This window comes from Cyclopterus lumpus, chromosome 13 (assembly GCF_009769545.1).
Source record: "Cyclopterus lumpus isolate fCycLum1 chromosome 13, fCycLum1.pri, whole genome shotgun sequence".
In the NCBI taxonomy this organism is placed as follows: domain Eukaryota; kingdom Metazoa; phylum Chordata; class Actinopteri; order Perciformes; family Cyclopteridae; genus Cyclopterus; species Cyclopterus lumpus.
This window is the reverse complement of record NC_046978.1, coordinates 9,903,644-9,916,553: the sequence shown is the minus strand read 5'-3', so window position 1 is coordinate 9,916,553 and position 12,910 is coordinate 9,903,644. Positions and strand designations below refer to the sequence as shown.

The following is a 12,910-nucleotide window of genomic DNA, read 5'->3' as shown; positions in this document are numbered from 1 at the left end:
GCTTTGACTTTTATAACATTATTAAAACGTTTAGAAGGTTTTAACATAACAAAGCTTACTGTAAGAAATGCATCAAAATGTGTGCATCTTAAATATGCATAAAAGAGGCAAATATAACAAAACTTGTTGTGAATGTTTAATTTATTTTTTTGAATGGTCCTCTATAACCTATTTAAATACTAATCATCAAAATAAAAAGATTTAAAAAACAGCATATGTGGATATTAAATGTGGTTTTTGAGAAGTTCTGGGTGGCCCATGCATGACATGTTGCCATCTTCCATGAGTGGAGGTTGAGCCTTGCAGTATATAAACTCCCACTCTCAGTCTGCTCCCATCACTCTGTGTCTGGAGGTGCTAGCTTAGAAATCAAGGATGAAGCTCCTGTTTGTAGCTGCCTTTGCACTCTTTGTGCTGTCCACATTTGACGAGGTTGAATCTTCAGCTTATGATAAAATTGTCGCCCACAGTCGCATCAGGGCAAGAAAAGAAGGGTAAGCTTATCAATGTCTTTCATCAGGAATATTTGTACACCCTTGTAATGTCACGTTAGTTAATTTTGTATGCAAAAGTATTGAGACTTGAGCATAACAAGCTTAGTTCTAATTATTTCAGCATATTTGTCTCTGCTATATTGTAATGCAGTCACAATTGTAAAAAAAAAAAAATAATTGTTCATTTATGACATGTGTTTTAGAATAACATTACAACTCACTTGGAAAAGGTGCAAACCAGCAGGGTTATAGTTGACAATTTATAGCCCAAATCTTAGAAACCAATTACATATCCAGCAGGCGGGGATGTTGTGATTATTCATATTTTACTGTCTGGTTTCAAAAGCAGCAGGGCCAGTTGCCAAATATATACAAAACTTCACACTTGACAGTCTGATGTCTTACCCAGCGGGGCTGTTTGTCGTCCTCATTATTACTCCTGTGTTTTACCTGCTGATCAATGCTTCATTCCTTTTTTCTACCCTCTATTCTCATCAGACCCAATGTCTGCGCGCTTCAGCAAGTCATGGGGACCAAGAAGAAGTACTTCAGCACTTGTCGTAATTGGTACCGAGGGGCCATCTGTGGAAAGAAAGCGTAAGTGCTGTTTCATGTTTCCATTCGGACAAGTTATTTCTCTTTTTAAAAAATGAACCAAGGACATTCAATGACTAAAAATTGTATCATGTATGTCAGTGTTGTAAAAAAATGTTAAATGTAGGATTTATCTTCAGTGTCTGCTTTTTCTACTGCTTCTTCTTGAAAGGTTTCATGGAAACTTGAATGTCTCCTTAGAGACCGACATCTGTTATCTTACTTTGAATGAACTATACCGCTTAAAATGAAAAACACATTTGTGGACACAGCCCTAAACCTTTTGTATTGGGGGCTGTCTTGTTCAATCCTATTTCTGTGCATTAAGGTTTTCATAACTTAGGAAGCCTGGTCGTCGTTGAGTGGTGAACCACTGATTCCAGGCTATGATGTGGCTGCCAAATGTTGACTGTATTCATGAATGGAAAAGCGTTCAGCTCAGCCATTCTAGACAACCTCTTTTTTCTCTTATTATTCCAGCCCCTTCAGCACTTTTGTGTTTAAACATGGATTGAAGCCATGCCTATTTCAAAGTCTCTCTCTTCCTCTCTCTCTTTCACACACACAGACACACACATTCAGCTTGCCCTTGACGCTTGCATTATACTTAAGTCATGCTTAGCACTCTAAATAGGCTTAGTTCTACATGATGAATAAACACTGCTCATTGATCATGGAAAATTATAATATTGGAAAGAGACAAATAATTTGATCTATTTCAATGGTAGCCTGACATGGGACTGTGGAATCAATCAAAAGACAATCAAGCCAAATTTGAATTCACACATTAGACGGGATTACTGATTTGCACAATAGTGTGATGACGCAAGGTGTCCTGAAATCACAACATATAACTAGTAAGTTCAAGTTTGAGTTACAACAATTTATTCAAAAGAGAGCCACACTGGAGGCAGACATGTTCTAATTAGTTAATGAAGTTTACTTTTCATTAGTGGGTATTGTAAAGATAAATTGAAAATAGTTATTGGGACACAGATCATATTACCTTCACCAAACAAACCTTTAAATATCTTTATTTCAGTTAAATTATATGTATAATGGTATCAGTCAGCATGTGTTTTAGTGGAGTTGATTTGAAAGAAAACAGTTTTGCTAATCAGTTGTTAATTATGCTCATTTCAGAGTACATACACCTTTGACATTGGTATAACTTATGCATCAAGGTTAACTTTTGTATAAGATATAATACAATAAGAGTAATCTCCTCCTGTACCAGAGAAGCAGCAGGAACGCATTAAAAGCTTGAACATGGAAACAAATCCAGTCTAACTCACTAAAATGCTCTAAATTTGGCTTAAATTGCACTTTTTACAATGGTGTCTGGCAATTTATACTGTACAGCTTTAAAGAGCCAGCCAAAGTACTTGGACTTGTCCCACTGAAGTTTAATTCAACAAATTAGAATATTTCCGCTTCCAGAGTAGCTCTCTAAGAAGACTTTGTACAACCGAACATCCAAACTGCCCATTAGTGATGGGTTGTATTGGAATAAAGCCACATACAGCTAATAATATGTTTGACAAAATTATCATGGTTCTTGGAACAGTTCTTTTATAGACATGCTGACAAGTAAAAAGTTTCCTACGCCATGGCCAGATACAATCCCTCTGTGTGGGGGAGCAGGGTTTCGCTGACTCTGCCCCAATAGAGCTTGTGTGATCTCATCCCCCAACTCCATTCAACTTTGATTCAAATACATCTGTTAAAGCTTTGCAGTGAGCTATGACCCAGAAGCCTCGGTTTGTACCCTGGCTGTGTTCTCCTTCTTCTTCTTTTTCTTTTATTTTGCTGAACAAAAGCATAATTCATTTTTATTAGGTGTTAGAATCTCACTATTAGAGGTGTTTTGCCCATAAGCAACTAATAACAATTACTGCACGTACAGCATCTTTTAGTCATCTGATCATTCAATCCAATTATGTCTTTGTTTGTCGCTAACCATGCCGGCAAAGTCACTATTACCTGTTTTGAACTATGGAACACATATGGAGCTTTCCTGGTGTGCACCTCTCTGCAGTTTGAGAGGAACTGCTAAATATTGACGCAGTCCTCATCTACCTTCTCCTTTTTTTGTGTCAAGTAGAACCAGCGCTGTTCACTCTCAAACACAACCAAATACGTTTTTACTATTTCTTATGATTATTTAAATCATGTCGAGCTGATTAATGGGAAAAAGAAACAGCTTTGAGTTTTCTAACGTTGCACTGGGCAGTATACAATATACTGGGCCGCCAACTATGTTCTTTATTTCTTGTGGTTCTTTTATTGGTGTTAGTTATTTGAGGTGAAATGTCTGGTTTTCCAAGAGCTGGAAACAATGATATAGTTCCAACATGTTCAAACCTGCTGACCCAAGGGGTATAGTCATGTTTATACGTAGCAGCTGCACTTTTAATTTTACTACCCTCCTCGGGCTACGTTGTCCATCACAATTTACAGTAGAGATCAGACACTGCTTCTCACATGTTTTTCCAACAGCAAAAAACTTTTAGCATTTGTGTCCAATTTATATAAATTTAAATCCCAATAGTTATCTCACTAAATTATAAAAGTTAAACAAAACTGCTCTCAAACCCCTGGTGACAATTGAATAATGTTGTTTTTCAGATTAGCTCAACTGTTTCCATAAAGACCACCAACCCCTTTAAATGTTCCTTGTCACCCAAAATTTCCTAAAACTCAACTATAATTATACTGCAGTTTTTTAAGGCCAAAATGTTTCTGAGGTTAACCAAATAAGTGCAATCGTTCAAACTAATTGTTTAGCTTCAAAAAGGAAGTCTTGCTACAATAACTCTACTACTGTAATAGTAGCATAATCTTTGAGGCCCCCTTTCTATTAGGTATTGGCCGAAGCTGTAGGATCACATGGTCTCTTTAGGTTATAAAGGAGATAATGAGGAACATCTAAAAACACTGAATACACCAAGGTGGAAAGATGATTCAACTCAAAACATGGCAGCCAGAAAAATAAATCTAACACAGCTAAGTTGAAAGATTCTTTTAGGGCATGTTCTACTTGTGATTATATACACATTTGTAATGTGTGTATTTTGCCTGCAGGACTGTGCTTTATGAGTGCTGCCCAGGGTACATGAAGTTGGACGGCATGCGTGGTTGCCCTGCAGGTACAGTGGGTTAAATGCTACATTGTCTACATTGTCTATGTATAAAGGTTAAATAAGGCCATACCTCCAACTGTAGAACAGCTGTATGCTAGTTTTGAAATTAGACCAAATAAACTAGAAGAGGATGGTGAAGAATACTTTCCTCACATGTAGAGTCTTTCTTTTTAAGTCTATTATTAGAATGGCAGGCTGACTAATCGAATAATGCTTTTTGTAAATCTTCTTCTTAGTGGCCCCGATTGATCATGTGTATGGCACCGTGGGTCTGGTGAAGGCCACTTCAACCCAAAAATATGCTGAGGTTTCAAAGCTAAAGCCTGAGATTGAGGGATCTGGATCCTTCACCTTCTTTGCCCCCAGCAACGACGCCTGGGATCTTTTGGATGAAGTGAGTCAAGTACTAAATGAAAAGCTAGTAGGTCTCTGTCTCTGAGGTTTTAACATCTTATTTTCCTCACTTATCAGGAAATGAGGGGTGCGCTGGTCAGCAATGTCAACATTGAACTATACAACGCTCTGCATTATCACATGGCCAACAAACGCCTCTTGACTAAAGACCTAAAGAATGGAATGACAGTCACCTCCATGTACAATGACCTTGGTCTCCAAATTAACCATTATTCTACGGGGGTGAGTATTGTCATTCAAGTTTACCATATAGTCCTGTTGTAGTTGTGCTATAAACACTTTTCAGGGGTATAACATTGTGTATGTTATGTGCAGGTGGTGACTGTGAACTGCGCTAGGATTATCTATGGCAACCAGGTTGCCACCAATGGAGTTGTGCATGTCATTGACCGTGTTATCAGTGCCGTTGGAAACACAATCCAGGATGTCATTGAGGTTGACGATGACCTGACAACTCTGAGCGTGAGTAAATACATACAGCGATTGACAAAATAATGTAAACACCTCAAGTACAAGGATTCTAAAGTGCAAACACATTCCAAGTCATTAAAATAGAATGCAAGCATGCAGAGCAATTTAGAAAATATTGCAGGTGCATGAGTAAAAAAAACAGCAAAAATGGACTGAAACTTATCTATGCAGGTCATTATAAAACACATGCAGTGTTTGCATTTGCGATTTAGTTACTTATTACTTATACTTATTTTTTTCAGATGATTAGATTGTTATGTATTTCTTCTACTGCAGTCTATTGTATATTTAAGTACATTTAACATAATCCTGCTGGTAAAATCACCATTTAGGATGTGGCTCAAACCACTGGATTCTTGGAGAAGCTGGGTCAGCCAGGACATTACACTCTCTTTGCCCCCACCAACGAAGCCTTTGAGAGTCTGGGCAGTGAAGTGCTAGAGAGACTTCAGGGCGACAAGGAGGTCCTCAAGGGTAAACTAGACTTTTATTCATAAAGGTCAAGGTCTTCTGATACATTGCATTGGAGACTGAGGATGTATAATACTGTTGCAAACTGGGACCATATTTAAATTCTGTAATTCCCTGGTGGTCTTTTTCTTGGACTAAGTCAATTATTAAGGTATTTATTTTTTACATGTTGAACTTTTTTCAAATCAAAACCGATGACGCCGCAATTGATCTGGAACTTACACACATTTGGCAAGCGAGTTTGTCTGAAGTTTCAAGTTACGCATGAAATTGTTAATGGAAAGTGAAATAATACATCACATCATTTGAAACTTTTGGTTTTATACTTTAAGAGTTACCAATATACATGTTGTGAGTAAGTCAGGATTGATATACTGGAGCTATGAGTATTTTTCTGAGACATTTTGCAAGAATTGTAGCACCATAATCGTCAATCATAGCAAGTTACAGCTTTTAAATATACAGTGACCGTAAGCTCTTGAAAAATCCAGGAAAAAACAATGAAATAGTTCGGAATCTCAATATTTGTAACATTATTTTGTTTTGTGTCAACACTGAGAAGAAGGAAACATCTGCTTTATTGAGCAAGCTGGTCAAATTGGCAACAACCCAAAACTTTTTTATTGGTCCACAGCTTGCCTTATGATGTGAGATCAGACACAGAGTTAATAAGAACTGTTACAAAATATCAAGTCTTCTGACTCGAGGACCCAAGGGATCCAAAGGGTCCTCAGGTTCCCAAGGCATGTTTTCCTCAGCTGCAGTGAGACATGCACATGAACATGAAATAGCCCATGCAGCCAACTGACCTATGCTGCATTCAAATAAACATCTATCTACAAATAAACTATATAAGAATTAAAAACTGTGTCTTGCTTTTTCAGCTCTTCTGAATTTTCACCTTCTGGACTCAGTCCAGTGCTCTGAGGCCATCATGGCTGGCACCTCTTATGAAACCCTGGAGGGCAACAGTATTGAGATTGGCTGTGATGGTGAAAGTCTAACAGTCAACGGCATCAAGATGGTGCTTAAGAAGGATATTGTTACCACCAATGGTGTCATCCACCTTATTGACCAAGTGCTCATGCCAGACTCAGGTTAGACTCCCATCTTTTCCTCTTATTAAGCATACCTGGTTTACTATGAATATATATTACGCAAGCGGTTCATGGAATCCATATTTTAATGCTGGTGGGATTCTCTTTGTCCTTTTAGCTAAACAGGTGATGGAACTGGTAGGAAGTTCCCAGTCAACATTTGGTGACATGGTGTCCGAGCTGGGCCTTTCTGCTGCCATGAGCCCAGGCACTGAGTACACTTTGCTAGCTCCCCTCAATGTTGCCTTCAATGGTGAGCAAAATACTGTTCATTACATCTTGAACACCCCTCTGTTTTTCATTGAGCACTTGGCTAAATATGAACCTAGGTTGCTCCACACTAAAGGAGGATACTTTGTATTACCCCTTTGCGTGAATATAAAAGTACATATATGGAGCTCCAGGGAAATCATGGATTTATTGGAATACTGCAGGAGCTTTATGCCATGTTTGACGTATTTAGTCTGACGTGGCATAAAGCTCCTGCAGTATTCCACTCCCCCTGGACTTAACCCTAAGGGAGGAAAGATGTTTTTTTGTCTGTAACACTAAGGTGTAATTGATCAGGGCATTGATCAATACTTTTATCTTTAAAGGCATATGGTTTTAAATGGGTGTACAAGCATGCACAAGAAACGCACATGAAAGTCGAATGTAATAGAATATTCAAACTGCAAATTCTTGCATGTACAGGACATCATGTCTCATGATGTATAGGCTACAGTGGTTCACCGACAGAACTGTTCAGTAAATCATGTCCTTAATGGCAGATAGGTCTTTGCACATAGTTAGAATTGTTGCTACTGCTTTCTGGACATTATGGTCAAAATAATATAAATATAAATGCCATTTCTGATGCAAAAGCCAATACATTAGATGTAAATGTACAATGCCGCTGGTGTGTTTCATTTTTAATGGGAAATCTACAGATGAAGTGATGTCCATGGATCAGACTTTGCTCAAGATTATCCTGGAGAACCACATCTTGAAAAGAAAGATTGTCCTGGGAGAGTTGTACAATGGCCAGCGGCTGGAGACCATTGCAGGACAATTTCTGAGAGTCTTCATCTATCGCACAGTGCGTCCTATTCTCTGAAGTTGTGCCCAAAATTGTGGCTGTGTGCCATTAAACATACACTATATACATTACCCCTGTTATTTGACCATCAATCATCATATCTTTGAGACATAATGAATCCCTTGCCTTTAACTTGTGAATTATTTCTGCAGGCTGTGTGCATTGAGAATTCCTGTCTGGTAAGAGGCAGTAAAGAAGGAAGCAATGGGGCCCTTCATCTCATGAGGACTCTGTTGAAACCAGCGCAACAATCTATTTTTGAGATTCTGACAGAAAATGGAGGGTTTAAGTAAGTAAAGAGCAATGTTGTGTAGTGAAAATGGACTGGACTGGAATGGTATTAAACTGCAGCACAACCACATATTTATGTATCTTTCCAATAGTTCAACATGGCACATATGGCGGAATCAGAAAGTGCTGTTGTTGCAATATGTCAGTGGTTTTTATTACAGCCAAGTTGTTTATTACAGCCAAGTTGTTTTCTTCTCTGTGCTGCAGGATATTTTTGTCTCTGATGGAAGATGCTGGCTTGACAGACCTGCTGAAACAGGAGGGAGACTTTACTCTGTTTGTCCCAAACGATAACGCTTTTGCTGGTTTGAGTGAAAGTGATTGGTCTTTGTTGAAGAGTAGGTCTTTAATGCTACCTTTATAAAAGTGTTTCAAGCCCTTACGTTGCAAGTTGAAAATTACAAAAACAACAAAAAAGAAGTTAATATGTTTGCCATTCTTTATTTCAGGTGACATAAATGCTCTTAGAACCATCCTTTTGTATCACTTTAATAATGGTATCTTCATTGGTGGTGGTTTGGAGACCGGGGTGACAAACCTTCTCAAGTCTCTTCAGGGCAGCAACCTCAGAGTGATGTTTGTAAGTATTTAGAACAGCAAGACTTAACATTTAGCTTGTGTCAATAAACATATTATTAAAGTTATCCTTAAGTATAACGGTCTAAACATTTATTTAATTATTCATTAATATTATGATAGTCTAGATCATTATTATCTGAAAAAAGCACATCCTGAATTTTAAAACTCAGTAACATTAGCAAACTAATATTATTATTTACTGAAGAATAGAGTTCATTCCATATTTTAAAATATAAATTAATTCGAGCCCCTCATTTTGTGGTTTTCTTGTTTGTAATTGTTTTACAGGCAAACAACTCTATGCTAGTGAATTCTGTCCAAGTCCCTGATTCTGATATCATGGCAACAAATGGAGTCATCCACATCATCAACCAAGTATTGTATCCTGGAGGTGAAATTTTGACGCTGTCAATTTTGTTAATATTACTTTTGGAAATCTGTCAAGAGATGCACGCATTTATTTTATAACTGTTGTAAAAGGCCCAACCTAAGTTAATGCCCTGTGCTTTCTTTTAGATATCCCTGTTGGAAGCCAGGATTTACTCATGCTATTGAAGAGGCTCATCACGTACATGCAAATCAAGGTGTCATATCAAAGATTTACTCATAGTTATTACAGCTGTGATATGTCTAAAGGGCAGGGTGACGCTGTCTGTGTGCAGGTGTTGTTGTTTCTTATTCCATCTAAGGCTGCCAACATGATAATTATAGTAACTCAACGTAAAGTACAGAACAAGATCCTGCTTGAAAACCAACTGTGCACAGCATAATGCTAGTTGTTTTCAACACAGGCTTTCTGACTCTTTCTTTATCTTTTACAGATTAATTGACAATCGACTATGTTATGCAGCATACACAAAAAGATGATTGGTCATACTGTACATGTTGTCAATGTGTAATCGGCTGTAACACATTTTTATTTTAATTTTTTTATAGTACATTTCAGGGTTCAGATATCAGGAAATCCCCCTTACTTTTATGAGTAAGTATGTTTATTTTTGTGGGTTTCTTTTGCTATAGATATATTTTAACCTCTTGAAAGGCATCCTTCACTCTCACTAATGGCTTTCTCCCTCCTGTTGTTATTAGAGAGGATCAGCCATCATATTGTCCAGCAAGGTACAGTACTGAGGATTGACATATGTCTGATATCTGGTTAATAAAACAGTTGCATTCATAGAATTGGGGATATACTAGTCAGCTTCCTGCTGAATTGAAACGTGATCACGTTTTGTTAATGCATGCTCAAAACTCAATTGCAGCGCTTAACAGTGTAAGTACCATTAATCAGAAAGCAAGGAAGAGCATCTCTTATCTGCTACTGGCTAATTCTCGTACCAGTCAGCAATTATTACAAATCACATTTTTGTCAAAGCAAACTTATTGATCAATGTTATGACAGCTGCATGCAAATTAAGGATTCTCAGTTTTGAAGGGCAATGCTGTGTTGCCAGCTATTTCAATGTAGTGAAACATGTCTTTTTTGATTTTTAGTTCCTGATGTAACCAAAGTGACCCGGGTTATTCAAGGGGAACCCACTCTCACCAAGGTTACCAGGGTTATTGAAGGTGAACCCTCCTTCACCAAGGTTACCAGGGTCATTGAAGGTGAACCCTCCTTCACCAAGGTTACTAGGGTCATTGAAGGTGAACCCTCCTTCACCAAGGTTACCAGGGTCATTGAAGGTGAACCCTCCTTCACCAAGGTTACCAGGGTCATTGAAGGTGAACCCTCCTTCACCAAGGTTACCAGGGTCATTGAAGGTGAACCCTCCATCACCAGGGTTACCAGGGTCATTGAAGGTGAACCCTCCATCACCAAAGTTACCAGGGTCATTGAAGGTAAAGATGTTTTACTTGAATCCATACGTCAGTAGTTTTTTATCACTAGTCATCTCACAAACTTGTGAATTGCTGTCATCTGCAGGCCCCCAGTACTTAGTCGGCAGTGGCACCACCAACATCGCCCTGGAAGGTTAGTTAAACTGCTTATGATTTGGAATGAGGAGACCCCGGCGAAGACCCAGGACACGCTGGAGGGATTATATCTCCCAGCTGTCCTGGGAACGCTTCGGGATCCCCAGAATGAGCTAGCAAATGTTGCGGGTCAGAGGGAAGCCTGGGTCAGCCTGCTGGGTCTGCTGCCACCGCGACCCGACCACGGACTAAGCGGCTGAAAATGGATGGATGGATGGAATGTTATAATTTCCATATTATGGCTAAAATAATCAGAATACAATTAGATTTTCTTTAAGACTAAATTTCTCACAGCACAATAAAATGCATTTCCGTACAAAATAATTCAGTTTCACAAAGCATGATTTCTTTTTCCTACAGGAACTGATCTTTCAAACATTAACGGAGAAAGTGAAAGACTTATACAACGTGAGTCTTATCAGTGCATTCATCTCAGTGACTTGGAGAAAATAATTCATATATAATGTGTGATTTGTATATTTGTTTGCCTTTATAGAAGGCAGTTCAAGAAGAACCGCTTCCCGAAGAGTTTTAGGTAAAGAAAATCTAGTCATAAAAAAAACTGCATTTGTAATAAATGCAGCATAGACTGTTAGCTAGTTCAGACACTCAACATGAGTTCACTGCTATGTTGTCATGGCATTGATCTCCCTGCATGATTTATCCAACACACCATTTCTGTCATGGTGGGTGTAAGGAATAATTAAACATTTTGAGTAATGTCGTTTTTTGCTTGGAGTTAGATGAGAAGATTGATACTACTGTCAAGAATGGTATGAATCTTCTCATCTAACTTTTGGCAAGAAAGGTATTAAGCATATTTCGCGTGTCTTCTTATTCCTTTAAGCCGACTGTGTGCTGATCCATCTTTTGCTGCTGTGCTTGGGGCCACAAGGCCCAGATGAACGCTGTGCTGACACTTAGTGCTAATGCCCCTGCATGTTATGAGCCCCACCTCCTTTTCCACATCCACCTGTTGGCTTGAAGTCAATGCGCCTGTGTATGATTAAATTTATGATCATCACCTCTTGCTATGCTGAGCTTAATGTCCCCTTGGGGGTATCAGAACCTAGATTCCAAACTTCCTTGCCCTGCAAACATATTAAACATTCTCATACTAATCTATTCCACATGAGTTGGCAAACTGACATGTATTTGTTTTTTAACAGCTGGCAACAGGAGGAGGGGAAGGGACTGAGCATGGATGGATAAAAAAACAACCATGTAAAGAAAGATAGAGACAGCAAACCCAGAGGTTGAAACTGGTCTTTTCATTACAGAATACCCTTAAAAAAAAGATTTCAAATGTTTTAAAAACGGTATAAATAACAAAAATAAAACTATTCTCATCAACAATTGGTGCTTTGAATGTAAATCTATTATGAGTGTGCAATGCCTGAAAAGAGTTTAGCATATGTAAACAGCATTCAAATAAATATGTTGGCTTGACTTTAAAGACACAAAGCAACTCAAGGTATCAATATGTTTTAGAGTAGCTATGAAAACATTTCAGTTCTACACTTCAAACTTTGTCTATAGATGAAGGTTAAAACAAGGAGATTTTACCAGCGGTATGGGAAGATTTATAAATCTCAGTGTGATAAAAATAGAAAAATAAATGATTGTGCGTTTTCAGACTTAAAATGATTTTGACATATCTGTGGCTGTAAATTGTTTAAGGTTTCATGTAAATCGTGTCTATGCTTGTATTATTCGGATCGACGTATCCAACAGCAGATTGTTTCCTTCCTATTTTTTAAACATCTTCAAATAAAGGGCCTTCTCTTATAAAAATATGCCAATTTAAAAAAAGGCCATCGGAAGAAATTGTTATTTGGAGCCATTTCTAATGTCGATTATGGTTCAGAAAAGAGATCTTAATATCAAATATCAAATCTAAATATTATGTCTGCATTTTGTATTTCCAAGTACGCACTCGTCTCTTAAACTAAAATTACTGAGTCATCCTTTTCAATGCCATCTTTTTATTTAATGTTAAAGAGGGAGCTGGCAGACCACTTTTGGAAACTTAAAAGACATTATGTAAAATTTGAAATAAACTGGGTTTATAGTATGGAAAGTATAAACTGTATACGAAACATGTGCACATGTATGTTGCCCTTATAATGCATTATAAACATACTTAGAATATATTTTAATCTGTGCAGGTGTTAGCAACACTGTGAGAGGAGTAGCATAATATCCAAGTGACTGGCTCTAATTCAGTATCAGTGAAACATCCTCAGTTGCACAGTATAAAGACATTAATGACATTAATGTGTCTTTTATAATGTCTCCATG

General features: G+C 37.9%; 1 protein-coding gene across 2 annotated transcripts; it reads left to right on the top strand.

Annotated features, from left to right (window-relative positions):
- Nucleotides 1-375: 375 nt before the first annotated feature.
- Nucleotides 376-11,807, top strand: postnb (periostin, osteoblast specific factor b). Of its 2 annotated transcripts, XM_034548582.1 has the most exons (21): nt 376-494; nt 993-1,091; nt 4,173-4,237; nt 4,468-4,625; nt 4,703-4,867; nt 4,961-5,107; nt 5,449-5,590; nt 6,472-6,684; nt 6,803-6,937; nt 7,614-7,762; nt 7,915-8,051; nt 8,261-8,391; nt 8,503-8,633; nt 8,921-9,023; nt 9,149-9,216; nt 9,569-9,632; nt 10,127-10,396; nt 10,560-10,607; nt 10,970-11,017; nt 11,106-11,144; nt 11,779-11,807. In XM_034548582.1, the coding sequence occupies exons 1-21, from the start codon at nt 376-378 to the stop codon at nt 11,805-11,807; spliced, it is 2,460 nt and encodes an 819-aa protein (XP_034404473.1). The 2 variants fall into 2 exon arrangements, with proteins under 2 accessions (XP_034404473.1, XP_034404474.1); XM_034548583.1 differs by lacking the exons at nt 10,560-10,607; nt 10,970-11,017 and adding an exon at nt 9,722-9,751 and having other exon boundaries at nt 9,569-9,614; nt 11,109-11,144.
- Nucleotides 11,808-12,910: the final 1,103 nt, after the last annotated feature.

Bases quoted from the DNA above. Each gene is read 5' to 3' on its own strand.
- postnb (XM_034548582.1), top strand. From the start codon at position 376: ATGAAGCTCCTGTTTGTAGCTGCCTTTGCACTCTTTGTGCTGTCCACA. The intron at 1,092-4,172 runs GTAAGTGCTGTT...TTTTGCCTGCAG, and splicing joins GCCATCTGTGGAAAGAAAGC to GACTGTGCTTTATGAGTGCT. The intron at 6,938-7,613 runs GTGAGCAAAATA...GGAAATCTACAG, and splicing joins CCTCAATGTTGCCTTCAATG to ATGAAGTGATGTCCATGGAT.